The sequence below is a fragment of the Dipteris shenzhenensis genome, chromosome 25 (assembly GCF_047967505.1).
Source record: "Dipteris shenzhenensis isolate YYH24624 ecotype China chromosome 25, Dip_SZ_1.0, whole genome shotgun sequence".
In the NCBI taxonomy this organism is placed as follows: domain Eukaryota; kingdom Viridiplantae; phylum Streptophyta; class Polypodiopsida; order Gleicheniales; family Dipteridaceae; genus Dipteris; species Dipteris shenzhenensis.
The window spans coordinates 46519216-46544154 of record NC_141620.1 but is presented as its reverse complement, the minus strand read 5'-3'; the positions used below and the strand labels follow the sequence as shown (position 1 = coordinate 46544154).

The 24939-nt window shown below is 42.4% G+C and overlaps 1 protein-coding gene across 1 annotated transcript; it reads right to left on the bottom strand.

The window, feature by feature from the left end:
- Positions 1-348: 348 nt before the first annotated feature.
- LOC147885958 (putative E3 ubiquitin-protein ligase RING1a) lies at positions 349-24694 on the bottom strand. The gene is made up of 10 exons (XM_087396255.1): positions 24586-24694; positions 24161-24206; positions 4068-4126; positions 3852-3933; positions 3250-3370; positions 2964-3005; positions 1792-2337; positions 1457-1576; positions 1058-1258; positions 349-856 (listed from the first exon to the last, which is right to left on the bottom strand). Exons 1-10 carry the CDS (start codon positions 24692-24694, stop codon positions 830-832), a joined length of 1353 nt encoding a protein of 450 aa, XP_087252381.1. The 3' UTR covers positions 349-829.
- Positions 24695-24939: the final 245 nt, after the last annotated feature.

Below are 24939 nucleotides of genomic sequence, written 5' to 3'. Positions count from 1 at the left end.
TGATCTTTCATTAACCATTGTAAAGTAGAATTCTTTCCTCGTATCAACCCCAAACTTATCACAAATTCTAATTTCAAACATATCAAACAACCACGGACCAGTCTTTCAGACACGACCACCATTTCATACTGTCGTTTCAAATTGCACAACTGGTTCTAGGAGGGGTATCCGCACTTTGCTAGCGTGAGTAGGTAGAACTTCTTTGGTGCACATTTACTTCTTTGGTGCACATTTGTCCCTTACCTTTCCCATCCGAAAAAGATATAGACCACAACCTGATTCTCTTACAGAGGAAGATTTTTAGTTTGAGAATAAATTTAAAAAACCAATACAACTGTTGAACCCAGCACGATTTGGAAACTGTCCAGGTATTGGCTTCAACCAAATCTGATTTACAAATTGACCCTTTCTTAGGGTAACTGAGCCAGGGTCTTTCTTGAAAATTCCTCACGCCACATAACAATGTGAAATGCTTCCAAACAACATAAATTGTAATATAAAAATCTACAAAGAATGACTCTCAGCATTTTTCAAGAGGTGGAATCTGACAGGCTTTAACACTTAAGGATAGGTCATAAAGTTAGTTTTGGGTGAACTGCCAAAAGCTATGAAGCCACAAAGTAAACCTCATTGCCCTCGGAACTTGAGTTACACATACAGATGCTATTTTGAAGGCCGTGCTCTTCAAAATTGGTTAGTTAGTTCCTTAAAGTTAGCAAGCTATTAGGGGCAATTGTCTAAAAGCTCCCAAAACCTTGAAGCATGACCATAATGTGCGCTCCCAGGACTTATATCGGGGAGTAAGTTAATGGGGTATGGTGCTGTGTATTTAAAATTTGAAGCGGTACAATAGTGCCTGCACACAGAAGACATGTACTGGTCAGTGTCATAAAACACGATCCAGCACCTGATATGAAACTTGGATAAGAAAGAGCTTATAGTGAGCAATATAATGAACGCTGAAATATCATGTCCCTTAATGCTAAAAACGTTCATTACAGAAAAGTTTTTGCTTCATATATGTCACCATGCAGTTAGTCCCAAGGGAACTACTTACCAAATTCCCAGAGCATTTCCAGAAATGCGTGTAAATCTGCCCGAGTGTCACTTGCGGGTGAAGGACCTCCATAGCCTCGCTTATCTCATTCGGTTGTTGTCGTACATTGCCATCCAACCTGGCCTCTGGTTCGCGAGTTGAGTTCCCTATCAAAAGCTCGAGTTCTCTAGTTGGCATTGGCGATAGCCGACTCAGAAGGAACTGAAAAAGCATTCAGTTTGGTTGATTAGATCAGAAGGACACAGTAGACGTGCTGCTGAAAGCAGGGATCAGCAGGTGATGTGCATTCGACTATCCATGAAAGATCATGAGTTCTCTTTGTATTTCAGAAAAGCACAGATTTGGTAAACTTGATTCTATGATAATTATACAAATTATACATACCATCAGATATCTCACCTTACAAATATGCTGTACAGTGACATTAGCAGGGCAGCAGAGATTGGGTTTTTCCAAACTCGGAAGGTATTCCTCATTATCAAACTGGTGAAAAGGTTCTAGAGTAAAATGCACGTCAAACTGCAAAGCCATTAGCCCTCGAGAGTGAGCACCATCGGACAATAATCTCAAACAATTTTTGATGCACATTCACGATTCATCGCAAAAACAATCGTTCTCAATAACATGAACTGGCAGGTCACATCAGCAGACATTTGAGGCTGCTAAAAAGGCAAAGTCTTCTTCAAAAGAAACTTCTTCCTTTTATATGTTTTCTTTTAGGAAAATATACTTACCTCAATATCATTCTCTAGACGAGTTGTAGTAGAGAAAGATTCAAGAAGAACAGCTGCACGCATGCAATGAAGATGTCTGTTGCTGCCACTGATTGAGTTTCCATAGCGCATGTGACTCCGTGCGCCAGCCCTCGCCCATGAAATCAGCCCATTTCTCCTCCCTGGACCATTAGTTGATGTCTCTCTCTTGACCTTCACCTGGAGGGTTTCTGTCATTTCGATAGCATGATCCTTGTGAGCTCGTTCCTCATCACTATATGCCCTAGGCAGATTGTTTGAAGGCCGCCTTCTTCTTCGCATCCGTTTCTCCCTCAAGGCATCATCCCCTGTTAAAACTTGTTCATAAGGTGCCATAAGTCCATCTTGGTGAGTATCACTCAGTTCATAGTCCCTTTCTTGGCTGGAGCTTCTGTTCTGGTTGTCAGTGTGGCGAAACCTGCTATGTGCCTTTCTAACAATAGCTGCAGCAGTGGCCTTGGCAGTCATGCATCGCCTGGCAATGGCATCTGACTGACGAAGGGATGTTTCTGCAATACTTTCTTGGAGCTACACACCAGCTATAATTTGTGAGTAGACTTAACATAAGACGTTGCACTAGCCAAAACTTATTTTTTATTGTATATCATCGTTTGTTTGTTGGATTCTACAGCACTGAGATTGTTTCTTCCATTAGTAAAGGCCCACTTTATATGAATTGCTGAAAAGCCAAAATTGTACTCAAATTTAGCATCGCAGACAAATACCACTAGTATAACCTTTACTTCACATGAGTCCACTCACAAGTCACAAAGCTTCACACAGTAAGTTTTGCCATGCCTACATGAACTACATCCATCCCCGCTTATTTCATCACATCCAAAACTACCATCTACAAACTCTCAAACTCATCGAATAAACAATTCATAACAGTGATATTTGGCATATCATGATGAAATGTGTGATTAAAGAACGATCAACTGCTTAGTGTAGCCTAGGGCCCATCTTTCCAAAGTGGTCCCTATTTCAATTTCCAGCACAATAGGAAAAGGATCACAGTAAAAAACAGCATTTAGCAGGTGCATTCCAAGTGAGCTAGGAGGCATATAAAAACAGAGCAATTTATGTGCCATATTGCAGCGAGCACAAATTCATTTTATAGAAACACATGGCGCTCAGGTTAATGCGGAACCCACCTGTCTATTGCGACGCTCATCATCTTCACGCAGAGCCAGTTCCTGAGACAGAGTGAAGTATAGTTATGATTGCAGGTATATTTATCTTGGTTCCTAGTTCCTCAGATCTGTGCAGAAGCAACTGATTCAACCCAGTGCAAAGCTCTTCAAGTCACACAAAATTCATGTAGTCAAGCCATTATGAACACAACCAAGCCATTGTTTGGGACCATAAGAGCTTCATCTACTCAAAAACCCTATTCCATATCTAATGTAGATAGTCATAAAATTACAGCAGTGCATATACCTCTTTTTCATAGACATCCAGATCTGGGTACAGAGCAGCAATCAAGGCATCAAAGTTGATATCGTCACGCAAGGAGCGTCTACTGGCACAATGGGTGCGACATACTGGGCATTCATTGTTACTGCGAATGACACAATCCATCAGCTTCAAGACAAGATCTCAACAGAAAATACTACAAATACAAAGTTCTCTCTGATGTCCTGGCTCAGCAAAAGTACCTTCAAGTACATGACTTCATAATATTAGAGTATGCTTTCTTTGAAAACAACCGTTAAGATACAGATAGTGTACACACACACACAGACAGCCGCCCGCCAGTACACACACACATATATGCATGTATATATGTGTATATATATGTGTGTGTGTGTGTCTCTCTCTCTATATATATATATATGCAGAGAGAGAGAGAGATACATACATACATACATACATACATATATGTAGATACATATATATATTTATTTATATATATGTAGGCATATATATATATATATATATATAGAGAGAGAGAGAGAGAGAGAAAGCAAGCAAAACAAAACTCAAATTAAAAAGAAAAACTTGCACCAAACATGTTATTCGTTGGGCCATGCACAACCCACCCAAGCCGCATAGACTTGTCTATACACTCTCTGCAGAACCTGTGCAGGCATTCCATGACAGTCCTTGTCTTACGGATGATGCCTGGAATAAACTCGCACGTCATTATCTGTCATCGATGTTGGAACTTGAAAAAAACGATGATGATTCTTAACCCAGTTTTAAGTACATTGAATTAACAGTCATCATCACAATTGCAAGAGAGTTTAGATGCTTACCCAAACAAATTGGGCACCGAACATCCTTGCAGATATCACTGAGATCAACATACACATATCTGAAACACAAAGCAAATGAACATGATTCAAGCATTATACTTCTGGCATGGACTAAGATTAACTTATTGCATGGTTTGAGAAAGAAAGTGTTCACCTTCTGATTCTAAATTTTTTGTAAAAGATGGACGAAACAAGGATTCTGTTGTTCAAAGGTGGGAAGAAGTCTTGCTGCACATATTGACTGGTGGGCACTAACTATGTGGGTTGACCCCTTTCATTTATGCGGATAACAGATTGAGCAGCCCACAGCAAGGGGCGCTACCCCCTCTTAATATCAGACAATCATGGGAACTATAGGTACACAGAAGCACCCAAAAAACAGAACCCTCTGCCCATACACCATTCGTGTGTAATGATGAGAATTCAATGGAGACCTTTTGCATAGGTGTCACCATATTTTATTAAGCAGCAAGCAAGCGAATGTGGAAAACCCTCCTTTAATATACATTGAGAGTGGAGAATCATGGAACAAAAATGGGTAAACCACCAGCCACCGGAAACATATAAGGAGCTCAATTATGTGAGACACCCTAACCTTGAAAAATCACAACATTGTTGACTAAAACCCATGAACATGCTTGGGATACTATTGTATCTCTGAAATAAAGAATGAAATGCATCAGGGAACTAATATCTTGCCGGGGGAAGTGGTCAGTGTCCCTTTCGTTGTTATTTCTTTAGAAATTCTTGCTGTACATCGTATTCCAATAACTAAACCAAGTGTGAGTTTAAGAATGGTGCTTCTGTGTGGAATTTCTGATTTGCTGTTTATATATTTGAAAATTCAAGGTAGTAATTAAGTCTTTGATAATGGAAATCAGCAATTGTTTGATGGCACTTTTAAAGACGTGTGGTAGGCCTTACTTGTGTGCTACCATCCACGGGGGAAGCCATAAACCAAGTGTGAGTTTAAGAATGGTGCTTCTGTGTGGAATTTCTGATTTGCTGTTTATATATTTGAAAATTCAAGGTAGTAATTAAGTCTTTGATAATGGAAATCAGCAATTGTTTGACGGCACTTTTAAAGACGTGTGGTAGGCCTTAATTGTGTGCTACCGTCTACGGGGGAAGCCATTGCCTATGCTATTGGTTTCATTGACCTCATCAATCGTCCCGCTTGAAAATTCAAGGTAGTAATTAAGTTATATATTTGAAAATTCAAGGTAGTAATTAAGTCTTTGATAATGGAAATCAGCAATTGTTTGACGGCACTTTTAAAGACGTGTGGTAGGCCTTACTTGTGTGCTACCGTCTACGGGGGAAGCCATTGCCTATGCTATTGGTTTCATTGACCTCATCAATCGTCCCGCTTGGTGAACAATGTGGTGGATATCTTCCCCAAAAATCCTTTGCATACACAGGTTTATCTGTCAAGGGTGGTAGTAGAATGGTGTTCTTGACTTCTCCTTCCAGAGTTTTGGGTTACTCCATTGTGCTATATTAACATGGGTTGGACCTGTGCAACCATTTTACTTTAGGCTAGCTAGGCACTTGTGACTCTTGAGACATTACCCGAATGCTTTCACGATCAGAATGAAGGGTACACACACAAGACACAACCACAAATGCTGGAGATAATTTTAAAATTGTTCTGAACCCAATCCCTTTCCAAAACTCAAACAAAATCACCCGAGATATACGCAAATCACTATCAATAGGGGTAGCAGGTGTGAGATGCATGACACCGCAATACCCAAGGCCACATGCAAGTTCCAGATTCAAGTTCACATGGCACAGATAACACAAGCAGGTGTTAAAATTATAGGAAAAAAACTCTTCCCCTATATACCTAGATGAATCCAGGAACATTCCCAAACTCATCCTCTAAAAACACAACATAGTGCAGTTTCAATCTCACGATAGTCACTCATTGAGAACCATAAACTCCATCACGCATAGCGAGGACTAGCTACTATGACATCCCCACTAACGTCATCAGCGCCCAGCAGTGGGTGTAGACCATAGTATAAAAATATGCTCTCACACATACAAATCCACACACCCACACATACTTGAGCATCCATTTATACAAAGTCTTCATACTGAGTTTCTATCGGCACTCAGGAGGTGAAGGGCAAACTCAGCCATGATGAAGGCTAGCACTAAAGGAGAAGGCTAATAAAAAAGTAGTCAAAATCTCTTCATTCAAGCTAAAACTGCTTGTGGAGTCTAAACAATTTCATTTTAGTCTCTCCCAAACGAGCATCTAAATCTAGCCAACTATCAATGCTTGCAAGTGCAAATGTCAAATCGCAAGCTCCTCAAGGATGCATGCAATTGCAGATGTAGATTTGCTATCTGGGAAAGATGAATGCAAGAGTAGAAGGAAGATTGTAGTTGGTAAGAGTGCATGCAAGAACTGAGCCTGAAAAGGTGAAATTTTCACTTAGTGCAACAATTTTGATTAGGGCCTCTCATGCAACTGGAAGGAGTAATAGTAATCAACTAACAGGAGTCAATGGGAGTCAATTCTAAGCTTGGATAGGACTCCTATGGCAGGAAAATAAAAAAGGAGAGAGTTTAGACACCCCTCTTTCAACTTTCAATTTTCATGAACTGTCAATGCATTGTTATATGAAAAATTAGTTAATGGCTATAGGGGGTGTTTAGTTGTTTGTTGTGACACTGATGCGGGAGGCTGTTCTAGGCTTTTTTGCAGACCCACCTTTGCTATGGAGTCCAGAGGGAGGTGGAGCTTCCAGCTGTGATTCTTCCCACACCAATCGGATCACCAGGACCCAAGATGTGTAATTAAGGCATGGCATGTAGGGTGGACATGTTCCTATGGGGGGACGGGGGGGAGGACGGTTACATTGTTGAAGAGTCAAGGTATGGGTGTAAATAGAAAAGAGAAGGGTCAAGTGAAGAAAGTGGCCGAGGAAGAGTCCTCGAAAGAGGAGGGAAGCTGGAGAAAGGGAACAGGATGTGTATCTACATTTGTGGTTTGGTGAGGGTAGAGGTGACGGGTCACAAAGGAAGAGGTAAAGAGAATTGCTTGTGCGTGGAGAAGTTGGGCTGTTGAGGTAGACGTGGAGAAGCCGGTGTCACGAGTGACAACGGCTGCACATTTTTTATTGTGAGATGATGAATTGAGGGGATGCAAGAACGATGGTTGATACACATGCGTACTTGCATGCTTCTGAGTTGATGCGCGGAACAGTTGGTGCTGTGCGTGCAGGTAGCTGTAAGGACAAGACCCATGCCATCTTTTGGGCAACACATCTAAGGACCCTGACGGAAGTTATTGTAGGGACAAAATTGGAGTAGCAACAAGAGAGGGAGAGGGAGAGCAAAGTGGGGGAAGGGGTTTGGTGCTTCCACGACAACAATTATGACGTGAACGAAAGAATTAATCCCGCATGTGTTTGCGCTGTCAGCATTCACATATTGCGAAGCTACAGTGCTCGCTTGGATATATATTCTCCCTGTGCTACAAGTGGTCGATTAATAATTTGCAATGTGTCTGGCTCAGGCCATCTCCTGGTGGTTCTAGTGATGCCCTATAGGCCATGGTATGTGCCTTGTAGGCATAAATAAAGGCACTTGTAGTATTAGTGCCTATTAGACCACATAGGACACTTAGTCCTATGTGACACCTAGGACACTTAGTCCTAGGTCTAGGTACTTGTACCTTATACTTCTCTTATTCCTATTATCCAAGTTTGATGTGATGGCTAAGACTCCTGCTACGCTTTGCTACCTGCACTCTCTCTCTCTCAACCAATCCTACAGTGGTATCAAAGCACGGATCTGCTCCTTGTCCCCGTACAGTCCGTACCAACTGCCCGTAAATTTATGTATCAGATGTCCGTATATCTGTTGTACCTGCGATCAGTACACCCACTGTACATTTCCGTACCTACGATCAATACACCCGCTGTACATCCGTACTGCTCTCCGTACAGAGTATCGTAATGTGCTTCGTCGTACAGTTTCGTACTTCAATCACCGTACAGATCCTTAAGTACTTGCACCGCCATACAACCTGCTCAGTACTACGTCCGTACCAGTTGCGTACCTCTGCTACCATACATCGTACAGCCACGTACTTGCATACTGATCCGTACACCCACGTACTTACATCGCACACCGTACAACCACCGTACTTGCATAACGTACACCATACAGCCACGTATTGCTCCGTACAACGTACACAGTACCTCTTCCATACGGTCGTACATCTGTACACCGTACATCGTACGGTGTACTTGAGCTGTCCGTAGAGCTAGTACTTCTCTCGAGATCTCCGTACAGGTGTCGCACGTACAAGATCATATTCAGGACATTGGTATTTTCTTGGGGCTTCTAGTTCTTTTCACCTTCTTTGGTTGCAATTTCTTGCAAGAACATTGGGGCTTTGGAGTTTGGTCTGCAATCTCTTGTTGTTTGCAGTACATTGGGTCAGATTGTAGGACATTGAGTCACTTTTGCGGGACATTGAGTCAGATTTGCATACATTGGTTCACATTTGCAAAAATTTCCGCAAAATTTGGGGCTTTTCTGCATTTGCCCTCTTTTTGGCCTATTTGCCCTCAATAAATTTGGGGCTTTTGCCAAATTTGCTGTTTTTGCAGTGAACATTGCCTGCCACAGTCACATTTGGGTCAGATCTGCATTTGCCCTTTGATTTGGGTCAGAAATTTGCAGATATTTGCTGTCATTTTTGGACAGCCAGCTTTTTGCAGTGATAGCCTTGAGGCTTTTGGGTTTTCAGGTCTTTTTCAGGGTATCACATTTGCTATGGCTGGGAACAATTAAGATCTATTTGACGTCCTTCGTGAAGATGATAAGTTGGATGGCACCAACTATCCGATGTGGTGTTATCTCATGAAACATATTCTTGTTGCAAAGCATTTGTGGAATATTGTTTCTCAGGCTGATCTGAGGCCAGGCAATGCTATAGTGGTTGCCTCTACTGCTGGTCCTTCTGCAGGAGGTACTCCTCCTGATACCTCATCTTCTAGCACTCCTGCTACTGCTCTTCCAACTCAAGAACAGTCTAGATGGGATGCAAGAGATGCAAATGCACATTCATGTATTGCTTTATCATGCAAGAGAATCATTATTCCACACATCCGGTCTTGCAGGACAACAAAGGATGCTTGGGATAAATTGGCTTCTCTCTATCAGATTCGCGATGAAACTCGTGTTGCATATTTGAGAAGGCAATTACAGGAAGTCAGTATGAATGAAGGTGACTCTATGGATGCATACCTGACAAAGGTCAAGGACCTCATGGAACAGCTTGCCAACATTGATGAGGTGGTGCCAAATTCACAGCTTGTCAGTACCACATTGAATGGACTGCCAGATACATATCAAGGGTTTGCTACAACCCTTCGATTAGTGGCCATGGGTAATCCAGACCACTATTCTTTTGATCAGCTAGTTACTTTGCTTTTGCAGGAAGAGCAAAGTAGAGCTAATACACAAGCCATTATTCCTGATCATGCATTTGCTTCACAGCAGACAGGAAGAGGCAAGGCTTCCAAGCCTATGGGCAAGCCAAAGTCTGCGCATAGCAGCTGCAATTCCTCCCATGCATCTAAAAATACAGCAGATAAGTCAAAGAAGAAAAGATGCAACTATTGTCGCAAGCCTGGACATGACATTTCAGAATGCAGGAAGCACATTGCTTTGGAGAAAAAGAAAGCAGGATTGACAGTTAATGCTTCTCATGCTATTGAATCCCATGAGCCAGAAAATGCTTCACATGCACATGCTCTTCAAGATGATTGGGCATGGGCTGTCCATTGCTCATTTGATCCCTCCAAAGCTGATGCATTCTTTACTGCTAATGATGCTCAGTCCTAGTACTTTGATAGTGGTGCTTCCAAGCATGTCACATCTTGCAGACGGTTGTTTCATTCTTTAGCTGATGCACCTCGAGGGGAGACTGTCACATGCGCTAATAATGCTTCATATGCTGTAAAAGGAATTGGAGATGTGCAGCTCACATCCATTTCAAGCCATCCTGTTACTCTGACAAATGTTCTTTTTGTGCCTGAAATTGAAGTCAACTTCATTTCAATTTCAGCAATTGCCACTTCAGGTTTCAGAGTTATTTTTGATGGCTACACATGCCTAGTTTATGATCTTCGTGATGACAATGCCATAGTTCTCACTGGCACTTTGCAAAAGGGGCTTTATCACCTTGATCATCACTCAGCTGCACTTTCTATTGAAGCATTGGCTATTTCAGATTCACAGCTTGCTGAAACTCATCTTTGGCATGAGAGAATGGGCCATCTCAATTATAGAGCTCTTGCAAAGCTACAATCACAACAGATGGCAAATGATGTACCTCAAACTCACACAGTTTCCAAACATGTGTGTGAGGGTTGTCTTTTGGGTAAGATGCATCGATTTCCTTTTCAAAAGAATTGTCCAAAACTCTCACAAAGGAAATTTCAGCTAGTGCACAGTGATGTCTGTGGCCCAATGAGGACAAATGCCATTGGGGGCTACAAGTATTTCATGACTCTCATTGATGATTTCACAAGATATTTCTGGATATATCCTTTAAAAGCCAAATCTGATGTTTTCTTATGCTTTCAGAGATGGCTGAATATGGTTGAGAATAAATCAGGATGCAAGCTTGTCACCCTCAACACAGATAGGAGGGGAGAGTATATGTCAAAGGAGTTTGATGTATTTCTGTCTTCACGGGGCATTATTCACTCATGTACTACTCCTTACACTCCTCAGCAAAATCCTGTTTCTGAAAGGAAAACAGGTCCACAATGGAGATGGCCAGATGCATGCTTAAGGCCAAGTCTTTGCCCAATAAATTTTGGCTTGATGCAGTGATGTGTGCCAACTATGTGCTGAATAGATCACCTACACAGGCATTGCAGACTGTTACACCTTATGAAGCATGGAAAGGCAGGAAGCCTTCACTTTCACACATGAGAGTCTTTGGGTCTCTTGCATATGTTCATGTACCATCTCAGCTGAGACATAAACTTGATGACAAGGCAATCAAATGCATATTTATTGGTTACAGCCAAGAAAGCAGAGGGTATCGGTTATACCAACCAAATACTGGGAAGATTATTGTCAGTAGAGATGTAATCTTTGTTGAACATTCAGCTTCTCTTGTGGACTGCAAAGCTAAGCCAGATGTTGACATGTTTGATGCCTTTGAATCTTGGTTACCTCTGCCATCCTCAGAAAGCAGAGGGTATCGGTTATACCAACCAAATACTGGGAAGATTATTGTCAGTAGAGATGTAATCTTTGTTGAACATTCAGCTTCTCCTCTTGTGGACTGCAAAGCTAAGCCAGATGTTGACATGTTTGAAGCCTTTGAATCTTGGTTACCTCTGCCATCCTCAGAAGAGGACTTTGACCAGCAACATGAGCCTCCTACAGGCACCAAGCAATAATCAGCCACTAGCTCATGCTGATTTGCAGGTTTCTCTTCCGGCACAAAATGATCCCACTATTCATGATGCAGTCATTGAAGAAAGAGCTGTCAATAGACAGCAAAGGCAAGTTCCCAGATGGCTTCTTGATACATTGAGGGACAGCAAACAAGATCAGCCTTTTGCTGCCCGGACAAGATCAGGGAATAAACAGCATGGTCACTTTCTTGAGTTTGCACTCCTTGCTACAGCTTGCAATGAAGAGCCCCTGTGCCATAAAGATGCTTTTGACAGCAAAGAGTGGATGGATGCAATGAGAGCTGAGTTACATTCCATTGCTAAAAATGACACATGGGAATTCGTAGATCTCCCTCCCGGCAAACATGCCATTATGCCCAACAACAAGGCATTGACTTTGAGGAGACATTTGCTCCCACATCCAAGATTACTACCATTAGATGTGGCATTGCCATTGCAGCCCATCATCATTGGCAAGTGCACCAGCTTGACATCAAAACTGCTTTTCTTCATGGGGATCTGCAGGAAGAAGTCTATGTCACACAACCTCTTGGCTTTGAGGTTGTTAATTCTGAAAATAAGGTATGCCGGCTTAGAAAAGCCCTTTATGGTTTGAAGCAGGCACCCAGGGCATGGTATGCCAAAATTCATGCACACTTACTATCTCTTGGTTTTCAAAATAGTCCCACAGAACCCACTCTTTATGTCCGTGGGAGTGGATCTGATTTTTTAGTGCTGATTTTATATGTGGATGATATGCTCATCATGGGCCCAGATACTCAGAAAATTGCAGCTTTCAAGGCTGATTTGCAGCAGATTTTTGACATGTCAGACATGGGACAGCTCCATTAATATTTGGGCATTCAGTTTGCTCATGTTAAGGGGGGTATCATGATGTCTCAGTCCAAGTATATTAAACAGCTCCTTCATCGTTTTCAGTTTGAGGATTGCAAGCCAATCTCTACTCCAGTGGACCCTGGCTTCAAATTCTCAGCTCATGATGGGAGCCCACCATGTGATATCACTCTTTATCAGCAAGCTGTTGGATGTCACACCAGACCTGACTTGTAGTATGTAGTATCTCAGCTCAACAGATTCATGCACATGCCCAGTTCACAGCATGGGCAGGCAGTGAAGAGAGTCTTCAAATATCTCAGAGGCACTTGGGATTTAGCCCTCTTCTATGGTGATCAATGTTCACTTACCATGCATGCTTACACGGATAGTGACTGGGCAGGATGTTCCGACACCAGAGTGTCACATACTGGCAATTATTTTTTGCTTGGCAATTCATGTATCTCTTGGCTCAGCAAGAAGCAACCAACAGTTGCCACATCTAGCTGTGAGGCTGAGTACACGGCAGCTTTCACCGCTACAGTAGAGTGTGTTTGGCTTCGACAGTTACTTACAAATCTTGGTATTCGCTAGACATCCTCCACTATTCTCTACACTGATAGCCAGAGTGCTTTGGCCGTTGCGCGTAACCCAGTGTTTCATGCGCGTACCAAGCATATTGAAGTTCATTATCATTATGTTCAGGAGCAGTTGTTAGCAGGAGACATAGAGTTGTCCTATCTTCCCGGAGAGGACAACATAGCAGATATGTTTACAAAGGCACTTCCTTGTCCCAAGTTCGAAGTCTTTCGACAGGCTTTACACTTGGTTCCCTTTGTTACATGATCTGACATCCCTTGTACATTCATAGGATGAACATGTGCCACCATGACCAGAAAATACCAGGTATTCTGAGATGTTTCCAGAGTACTTCAGCCCATCCCATGGAGGGGGGTTTGTAGACCATCTCCTGGTGGTTCTAGTGATGCCCTATAGGCCATGGTATGTGCCTTATAGGCATAAATAAAGGCACTTGTAGTATTAGTGCCTTTTAGACCACATAGGATGCTTAGTCCTATGCGACACCTAGGACACTTAGTCCTAGGTCTAGGTACTTGTACCTTGTACTTCTCTTATTCCTATTATCCAAGTTTGACGCGACAGCTAAGACTCCTGCTACACTTCGCTACCTGCACTCTCTCTCTCTCAACAGATCCTACAGGCTTTAGTTTGACAAATGGGATGAAGTGAATAAGCTTCCACACTCTTCGGTCTAGGTTTGAGATTGGACAATTCAAAAGGGGTTTCAGTGCAAACCAGTGTCCAAAAGTTGCCGTACTATTCTTACATGGCACGCAATTGATGTTAGATGAGCATTTACCGTGTTTGGCAGTTTATAGAGGTCTCCAAGACTATTTGACCAGGCTTTTAAGGAGGTTGAGAAGCCACATCTAAGGGTTACTTGAGTTTAGGAGAAGACCATAATGTGAATATACATGGTGGGTAGGTGACGATGTGAGATCGGCAATGGCCATGTGATCTCTTATGCCATAGGATGGCAATACATAAGATGACAGCTGAATGCTGCAGGCAGACAGTTACAAGTGGAAAAATGTCGTATGTTCTCTTGGGTAGAGTAGAAACATGTATTTCTATGGCAATGGATCTCAAAATATAACAGATTTTATTAAGTAAGAAGGAGGCTTATCAGGGATCACCTGAGAAACATCAAACACAAACTTATCCTCTCTTGAAGAAAAAGGATTATGAAAGGGCCAGCCAAGAAAATCTTTGCTTCAAATGTTTGGGCAAAGACCATGCTGCTTGGAGCTGCCCTGAAAATAAACAAGCGGGAGCTAAGACCCTAAATAGACATCCACAAAAACAAGTGCATGCGGTGCAGGTGTTGCCGCTTAATGGTACTGAAAAGTACACTGAAATAGAGTTCTATCATGAGGATAGCACCCACATGTGCTGTCTATCATTGACAATGTGGCAGCCCACCTTTGGTCCTCATGATTTATTGAGGATGCATGAACAAATAAAGGGGCAAACGGTCAGAGTGATGGTCGATGATAGTGCAACACATAATTGAACTACTCGTTAGTTAAGAAATTAAAATTACCTCACAGTCCAAGTGCCCATAAATATGTGGTCTCTTTGGCAAAGGGCAGTGATAAGAAGGTTTGGGACACCATGATACATGGTGTAGAGGTGAATATTCAAGGCTATCAAGATGCCTTGGATTTCCAAATTATGCATCTCCATCGAACTGATATTGTTCTTGGTCGAGAATGGTGGTTGTATAGCCTTGGGCATAGTTTGTAGCGGAGTTATCTTAATAACTCCATTATGTTTGAAAAATATAGTAGAGTCTTCTAGATCATGATGTGTCCAACTCTCCTCTTATTTGTTCAATGGAATTGGAACAACTACTACACCTAGAAGAATGTGAGGTATATCTCTGTGAACTTACTTTTATTGGTGATTTGATGTCTTCTGCATCGGAAAGAAGCAATCTTGTTTTTTATCATGTTAAAAAGTATAAATCTTCTTTCAATGATTTAATGTTTGAATTTAAAGATGTTTTCCCGTCTGATTGCCTGATGGTTTACCCCCTGAGAGAGTTAGATCATAAAATAGATTTGATTCCTAGATCTACCCCTATTTGCAAAGCCCCATATAGGCTTAGTCAAACGGAGGAACTTAAGGTTGAAAGACAATTATCTGAATATCTTTAAAAAGGCCAAATTCAACCAAGTAGCTCACCTAGGTCTGCACCAGTTTACTGGTAAAGAAAAAGAATGGTACTATGCGTTTATGCATAGATTACCGAGCATTAAATAAAATCACCATGAAAAATAAGTATCCTATGTCTCGCATTGATGAGCTCTTTGATCAATTGCAAGGAGCAAAATATTCTACTAAAATCGATTTAAGGTCAAGATATCACCTAGTACGAATTAGGGAAAAGGATGTCCCTAAGACATCATTTCATACTAGATATGGGCATTATCAGTTTAAAGTAATGCCATTTGGATTAACAAATGGTCCATTAACTTTCATGACACTTATGAATAGTGTCTTAAGGCCATATTTAGTATTTCTAGATGATATCCTTATTTACAGTAAGACCAAGAAAAAGCATTTGGAACATTTGCAAAAAGTGTTACAGCTGCTTAGAGATAATTCACTTTTTGCTAAAGAATCCAAATGTGAATTCTTTGCAAAAGAAGTAAAGTGCTTGGGACATATAATATCCCAAGAAGGGGTTCGTATGGATCCTAAAAAGTAAGGGCTATTTTGGAATGGCCACATCCTACAAACCTAGAAGAATTTCATATATTCTTAGGTTTGTCTGGATTCTATAGGAGATTCATCCAAGATTATGCTAAGATTGATGTTCCGATGATGGACTAGCTTAAGGGGAAGGGAAGCACCTTCATATGGGATGAACCTCAAAAAGAGAAGTTTTGAAAAATTACAAGTAGCTATAACAGCAGCTCTTGTCTTAAAGGTAGTGGATCCCAATGAACCATTCGTGGTTGAGACACATGCCAGTGATTTTGCTGTTGGGGCAGTACTTTTACAAAAAGGTCGACCAGAGACTTTTGAAAGCGAAAACTTACATCGTGCCCAACGAAATTACTTAGCATATGAGAAAGAACTGTATGCTATAGTCTATGCTTTGAAGAAGTGGAGGCACTATTTGTATGGTGCCAAATCCGAGATCATCTTTGATCAAGAGAACATTAAGTGGATTTGCAATCAACCAGAGCTTAAAGGTAGAAAAGCTAGATGGACTGAATTAATGCAAGAGTTTGATATACAATTGACATATCGGAAAAGGAAGCTCAATGTGGTAGCAGACTCCCTTAGCCGAATGCCAATTGTTAATGAATTGAGTTTTACTCAATTTCAGAATGATTTCCTAGAGTCTTTAAAAGAGAAATGTCAGTTTGATCCTCACTACTCTGAAATATGGAAAGCAATTAGAAATAGGGATCCAACTAATCGAGAGGCTTTCACTGAGTAGCCGCATGGAAATGTGGCGACACACCACAGGTTGGTGATAAAGGACTCAAGTGGAAAAAATATACTATTGAGGATGGCTACCTACTCTACAAGGGTGGAGTATATGTCCCGGATAATAATGACATTACGCGCCAAATTCTATTTGAATGTCATGATAGTATGAGTGCTGGACACCCAGGAATTCAAAAGACATATGCGCTTCTGGAAAGGCAATTCTTTTGGCCTAGAATAGGTAAGGACGTCCAAGACTATGTATTGAAGTGCTAAAAATGCCAGGTCAATAAGGCTGAATGCCTTAAGGTTGGAGATCTCCTACACCCATTGGAGATTCCATCTGGCAAATAGGAAAGCATCTCCATGGATTTTATTCTAGGATTACCTAGAACACAGAGGGGACACAACTCTGTATGGGTAATTGTTGATCGGTTGACCACGATGGCTCATTTTATTCCTGTCAATGAAGATGTTAAAACTCCGAAATTAGCTAGGCTATTTGTGGAGCATATCTATAAATTGTACGGGCTACCAGCCAGTATCGTTAGTGACTAGGATAGCAAATTTAAAAACAATTTTTGAAGGGCTGTGTTTATGAGATTGGAAACTTCGTTGAATATGAGCACCACGGATCATCCATAGAGTGATGGTCAAACTGAAAGGGTCAATCAGATCATTGAGGATATGCTTCGAGCATATATATATATAAATGAAAAACTAATTGGGAACAGTATTTGCCCATATTAGAATTTGCATATAAGTGCCAAACATTTAGCTACAGGTTTTAGTCCATTCATGATGATGTTTGGATTTCAACCAAGAGCCCCAATGGCAGGGACTCGAAAAAGAGAAGATTCAAGCCGCCAAAGACTTTCTTGAAGATATGAATCAAATTCTTAAGTTAGCTAAAGATAGCATAAGAAGAGCTCAGGATAGAGCACGAAGTTATGCAAACCCTCACCGTAGAAGATTGGAGTTTAAAGTAAATGAGAAAGTCTATCTTAAGGTACCTGAATCTTCAGAATCCTTAAAGACAGGTTAATATCCTAAGTTATCTCCTAGGTATTGTGGACCATTCACAATACTTAAGAGAATTGGAGAACTTGCTTACAAATTAGCCTTACCTGAGGGATTCGGAGTACATCCAGTTTTTCATGTGAGTAGGCTAAAAAGGAAGTTAGGAGATGATGATAATCTCATTGGAAATGAAGTCCTAGTTGAACTCATTGAACCTGCATCTTTACCACATGAACCAGAGAGAATTTTAGATAGACAAGAAAAAAGAGCACGATATGTAATATGGCAAGAATGTCTGGTTAAGTGGAAAGATAGACCTGAAGACAGTTCAACATGGGAAAGGGTAAGCAATCTCCAGAGGAGGTTTCCCAATTTTGTTTTCGAGGATGTAAACCATTCTTAAGGGAAAGGGAATGTTACGTCAACCATAATCAAGGCTTGGTTATGGTGAGGCGGGAGACCAAGAGGGCTTGACAACACTTGCTTATTGGTGTGGCTACGAAGGCTTGGGTTTATGCTTATACCTAGGCTTAAGCATAAATGAGGGGTGCAATAGGGAAGCCCTCTCTAAGGTTCCTAGTGGGACACGTGGCACCAAACAAGGAGACACTTCACAAGTGTTGGGTTCAGGGGAGGCTTCTAGGCAGGAGAGCTGATCTTGGAAAGCAAGAGGTATCATAGGACAACGGACATGCAGGTTCTTACGGGAGCAGCTCTCATGAAGCCATGGCTGGGTGGTGAACGAAGTAGCCCTCCTTTGATGTTATACCTTATTCCAAAGATTTCCTAGGCATTCAGCTGGTTTCTCGGAAAATAGGCTTGTTTCTTTCTGACAGCCAGTTTTTCTTTGTACTTACCATTATTAGCTCCTTTTGGAAGCTGATTTGTATAATGTTTTTCAAGCATTTATAGAAAGTTTCTTTTCTCTAGAAAAAAAAGGAGGAGCTATAAGACATGAAATGTTTCTCAAGAGATACTTCTTCAAATTCATCTTAAGGAAGATTTTTTTTTTTATTGGTTTGCTACCCATCTCCAAGACTTTGGCATGGTCTGCAGCTATCTTAGAAGGGAACTGATAAGGCATACCAACAAACATATCAGCAAAAATCTGAGAATACACCCTGCTTGGGAATGCTTCCTGTATGCAGCTTGAATGATTTTTCTTGAGCTCTCCCACCAATTGCCTTGCCTAAAATATGCTCCACCTACTTGGCTTATTCTTTACCTATTCCCTAACCCTTCAACATCCCACTGACCCCCTCTTCCCTAAACCTTGAACTTCCCCTACTCAACTCATTATTGAACCCTTACCCTACACAAAAGATGGACCCAGCCCATCCATCCCTTGATTTGACCCTCAAACACCAAAAATATAATAATCTCAAGCATCTTTCAAAGAGCCTTCATCATCGTTAACACGTGCACATTGCACATACATCCCTATACATTGGCAACAACTATGATGGTATCTCCCCCTTAGTTCCATGGGTACTTCTAATCCCTTCATTCAATCCTACAAGTTTCGTCTCAACAAACCTCCGTTCTAGCCAGAAGTCCAAGGAGCCATAATGCAAAATCTATATGATCATATAGATGTTGATCTCCACACATTGAACCACATGCTCAATCTATCATTGTGTGAGATGATGATGAGGGGAACACCAACAGGAAACCCTAGCCCCTCTACCCATTCCTACAATGCAAAGCAGCCTCTCGTGAGGGTGGAAGCAATCACACAAATCTTTGTGTACATAAAAACTTTCCAAGTCCATTTTCCTATATGGCCCATTGAATGTGCAATCTCTAAGGCCGAGCTGAACCTCGATGTTGCGTAGGATAAGGTTATGACAAAAGAGTGGCAGCTGATCATCTACTCATGGTACATAACAACACTAGAATCTCTCTCGTAAAAGATATTTAAGAATGATAATATAGGATAACAAAGAAAAATCTCCATGTCACATGAAAATCGTAAATGCTACAGCTCGGACCATGAAGTGCAATCATTTGTGAAAAGTTCCTTCAATAGGTCACTCTCATGGAGCGAGGCTCTATACTAGGAGGTTGCACATCAATGCATAGCACATACCTACAAACCCTTGCATATCCCATTTGCAGATGCCCTTTACAGAGCAAAAGTTCATGGAGGCCCTTTCATGGGTTCTGCTGAGGCATTGGCCTTAGGTACTTCTTGCAAAACAAACCCAATCACCGTTTCAGGGTGTTTCTACAACAACTACTTTCACACAAAGTAAGGGTTGGAATGCATAACCTTGAGATACAAACAAACAAAAGGACATGGATCAGAAGTGACGATAGAATGTGCAAATGTGTAACCTTTTCTGTCACTGAGGTGGGTAGTTATTACGTCTAGCCATAAATAGTACTATCCCTACGAAGGGCATGTGAACTTGTTAGATCTTTTTCTTTCAACAAAAAGAACCTCCTATGAAAATAAAGAAAATAATACAATGTATCCTTCAGGTGCTGAAAAGAAAGGCTACCTGCAAGGCAGCCTACTTCTCGGAGATCAGGCCCGCTTCCTATGGTATCAAGTACCAACAACCAACACAATGCTAAGTAGTCTTTCAGAACCATTTGTGCCTTGCTCCCATATCCCTCACAAGGTGTATATGATGTCCAGCCAGATGTATATGAGTGTGATAGCAGGTCAAACCTATTGCCCTACCATCAGCAGGCTCCAGGATGCTAACCATGATAAAACCAGGATTTGTGATGAACCCATGCGGCACATATTGCTCAAGCCAGCACCTCTCATACGATGGTGTCCAAGAGGAGGCTGCCAACGACTGGTATACAAAAAGAAGGGCACCTGCACACTCCATGTGGACTGCTCCGTCTCTATGGGCCAAAAACACTCCCCAGAGTCCCACTGCACCTCCTTAAGGCCCCCGGCCCTCCCACAACCAAAGTCGTCCTTACACAATTGTGGCTCACCTCCAGCTAGGTAAGGGTTCATGGGCAAATGCTGACAACAAGAGGGGGATCTAGCTTTAAAGACCCCCTAGGGCCTATAAGAAACTCATAACACCAAGTCCCATCCTCTCCCCGATGGTAATGGTAGTCAATGTAGCGAACTCAAAGAGAAACAAAAATCTTGGAGAATGGTCTTGTCCATTACGTTATCTAGGGGGTACTCATCCACCTGTCCTCCAGGTCTCTAGCATGATTGCCTTGTGTCGGAATAGTGGGGTCAACACCCCATCTGTGAGCCCCTAAATGAGGAGGACTAAGGCACTTGACATCTAAAGAGGGATGGTTTTGAGAGAAGCTGTGTGGGCAGAGGAGAACACTGCCACATGGGCTGAGCAGAGGAGAACACTGCCACATGGGCTGAACAGAAGACTGGCACATGGGCAGCAGAGTAGTTGTCACACTTCAGGGCATCCACGTGGACTACTGCCAGCACAGCAACTAGGGCTGGCAGTGGCTCTAGTTTAGGGCAGACCTGTAGACTGACAGAAGCCCTGGAGCGGGCAGATTGGCTGGGACTAGGACCAGCAATAGGCACCAGCAGCTGGCCCTTAAATAGGACAAACAGGCAGCCCGGGCGGCTAATTATGGCTGCTGACCTGGTCGGCAACAGACCCAGGTCGGGTCAGCATAAAGGTCCAGTCAGCCCTGGTTACGTCAGTCTACAGGCTTGGCCGTTCGGCTAGTGCAGGGGAGCATCCCAGCATCAAAGCACTCAACACACTTGTCTGGCTTCTGAGTTAGTTGGCTCTGGGTCAGTCCTCATGGAGCGGGTGAAAACGCTAATCCACTGTGCCCAACCAATGTGTTTCCTAGAGCCTGGGATGTTCCCTGGCCCTCTTGAAACCTTAAATGCCATCTGAATGGCTACCGCTGGAATTACTATCTACATAGCAGGCTGGCATGTATAGTGGCATGGGGCTAGTATGTCACAACACAAAAGGCGGGGATACAAGTTACTAATAGGCCAAGTGGTTTGATAACAAGGGTTAGAGGAACACAAAGCCTAGTTTGCCTTTAGAGGGAGTAGATTTAAAAAGTTCTGCTGTGCTACACCACAGGACCCCCTGCTCTCTAAAAGTGCAGGGCTGTGGGGCCCTCATCCTGTCCACACTGCCCAAAATGCTTTTGGAGCTGCAATTTTAGCCTACAAAGAGTTGCCTGCTGTAGACAAGGCCCTCCATTACTTAGCCTCGATTTTGGTGCCTGCTTTGGCAGATGCATACATTTTACATGTTTTAACACGTTGCTTGTGCTCCAAGCAAAATGGGAAAAAGTTTTCCAACAAGAATGTGCTTCGGCCAGTAAGGGTGATATGAATGCTTACGATGGGATAAAAATACTTTACCTTATGTTTTTGGAGTTATTAAGAAATAGTTTTTTGTGATTCAAGATAATGAATATGGAGAATTAGGTGAGAATGGGTCTTTTTATTTGGGAAATTCTAGAAGCTTGCTTGTCTTTTCCTAATAAGGGGCCTCGTTACACTCCCAAGAATATAACATGTTGACTTTTGATGCCTCTCAGCAGTACAGGCACCTGTGGTGTGGGATGTGCCCATCGTGCTTGATGATGCTGGTGCCTCCGTAATTGTGGGAAATTCAGTGCTGTGTATCCACGGCCATAATGCAAGTGGCATAAGAAACTGCTAGAGGCATACAGGCAGATGAGCTCAAAGTTAAGCAAACATGAAATGAGGCTCTCTATAATGTAACAAAAATATCAACGTAGGCTAACCAAAGCAGCTCTAGAAAAACCATCCTTTTGCCAGATCTTCCAAAAACAAGAAATAGACTGGGTTTCAACGTAATTTAGTATCTATTTGTATGAATTTAAGCTACTTGACTAGCTATTTGAAGAGGTTGTGAAGGCCTTTTGGCACCAAGATCTTAACAATAAAGCCCTGTAAACAGTAAGGTCTCATTACAGTAAGGTCTCCTCCATAACATCCCAGGCAGGATCTTTTTGGGGGTTGCGTAAGCACTCCCTTGGGAGCTGCCATGTGCCCTCCCTAAAGCAGATGTACTAGAGGGTTTCTTGCTGTCCCATAGACCTTTTGGTCTCCAGTGGACGTTAATAGACTTTCTTTCTTTCTTTCTTTCTCACTGGGAAGGGCTCCCCGATGATGCAAAGCTTGATGAGGTTCCTTAAAAGCTCACAGGTCAACTAAAATGGACCTGCTCCCCCCCCCCCCTTTCTCTCTCTCTCTTCCTCTCTCTCATAGGCTGTATTGGGCCTCCCAAGGACGTTAACACAATCACTATCATCTCTCTCTCCTTCTGTTGCTTGAATCACAAGCGACATCATTCCTCTACATGCCCTTGAAATACTTATTCTAAGATGCAGATCCCTATCCAATGCTTTGGAGAAATACATGAACGACTTCAACATGTGCGAGTTATTCTCCCAAGGTCACTTTCGCTGGCACAGCTTAGATTTTTGCAACCTTAGTTCAATATCCGTGTATCATTTCTAATAATCCTCCTTTAATTTGGAAATGCAACTCTATGACTAAATATAAAATTTCTACAATGGATAAGAATATTACGAGTTGAAAAACTGGTGTTCCAAATAGCCCTTTCCTCTGGATTCATATAAATTTGCCTTGACATGTCTATGGAGCCTTCTGACATCAGGTCTCTTCGAGGAGTACCTAAGTAGGCCTTCGTGGTGTGTAATGCACCGGAGATTGCTGAAGATTCACACCCGTATATTGAACATATATCAGATTTGAAATTGGTACATATATCAGACATCTACCAATTCCAATTCCAAATCTGATTTATGTTCAATATAAAGGCGGTGATTTTCAAGACATTGTAAAATCATGAAAGATTACTTAGGTACTCCTTGGAATGTTGAATCGATCAAAACTTAATCTCAAGCTTAGGTTGCAACTTTTTCTCAAGGCATTTCTTTACAAATGCTTCAATTTAAAAGTCTCCATGTAAGTTCCAAGTTTGGAAAGTTGTTTCGGTTCACACAATACCATGTGTAAGAGTTTCAAAATGCGTTTATGGCATTTTCGTGAGTATCTGTGCACATGGCTTTTATGACACAAGGATAGAGACATCTTGGATCTGACTGAGAAAAAGGCAATAAACTAAGCATGAGACCCATGGCTCTTCTTATGTAAGCATTCTAAGTTTTGAAGACCTAGCTCAATTGTTGCGTCACCAGCGGATGTAGATGAAGGTCTGTATTCCGAACTCATGATCTGCGGTAAATCAGAACAGAGCTTCACAAGGGCACAAACTAAACCCTTCGCCCCATAGGACTTTCTTTCTACGTCAACAACATGACTTGGAGCAATGCAATGTCGTACTATCCTAGAAAAAGGCGAAAATATATTGAGAGTTCCGCGCTCAATGGGCAATTGGAAAGAAACTTTTGGAAACGTACTCAGGTGAACGATTGTGCACATTCCAAGTTGAAACAAATCAATTGCTTCAAAAATTTATAACTCCGGATCGACAGTGCCGGAATTTTACGTCCTAGCGCACGCATCAAAAAGTATATCGAGCCAACACACGAGATAGGAGCTCATATGTGTCTACTTGCACGGAGCAAGCTGCCTAATATAACGTTCCAAGCAACTTAGTGACTGGGTTACGTTTCGTCACCTCGAAAAGAAGACATTGTAGAGACAGAAATAAGATCAACAATCTCGTGGAGCGAAGAACTCGAATTCGTCATTGGCATACTACGCGACATAGCGGTCAAACATGGAGAAGATGTCGCGGTCAAACATGGAGAAGTAAGAAGAACTCGTACTCATCGTGATTGTCGTCCACGGAGGGATGCGCTTCTGAATCTGAATCTGCAGCAGTCAACCAAACAATGAACGAGATGAAGGCCACATTAACCATCCGACGTTTCGCACGATGAGAAGATTAATTACTAAAACTACACTTGATCTTCACCATCTTCAGCGTCTGTAGTATTCAAATTGCATGGCAGGCACACCTTCGATGGGCTCGTACTGAAGCTCTCCGAATCTAGCAATCTAATGGGCACTCTGAAAGTATAGAAACCAACGCTACAAAGTAGACGACGGGCATTCTAAGGTCATGGGGGCGAAGGTTCGATCAGGTGGGCGAGACGAGGGAGCCCATGTGGTCGTAGGGGGAGGGCAGAGAGAAAGTGGGGTGGTAGAAGGAAACAAGAAGCAAACGAGGCAAGGGAGGAGTGATACGAACCTGAGAGGAGATGATGATGATGCTGCTGCTGGTGGTGGTGGTGCTGGGGCTGGTGGTGGTGCTGGGGCTGGGGGAGGGGATGGGGCGGGGGTTGGGGAAGGAGGTGCATCTGGAGGGGGGAGAAGGGAGGGAGGGGGGGGGGGGGAGGGGAGGAGGAAGGGGTGAGGGAGGGGGGGGAGGGCATGGCGGGGAAAGGGAGGGAGGGAGGGAGGGGAAGATGAAGGAGGAGAGGTAGTGGAGGAAGCGAAAGAAAAGCTCAGAGGAGGAGGAGGAGGAGGAGGAAGAAGCAGAGGAAGCCAAAGGAGGAGGAGGAGGAGGAGGAGGAGACAGGAGGAGGAGGAGTGATGCAGACCA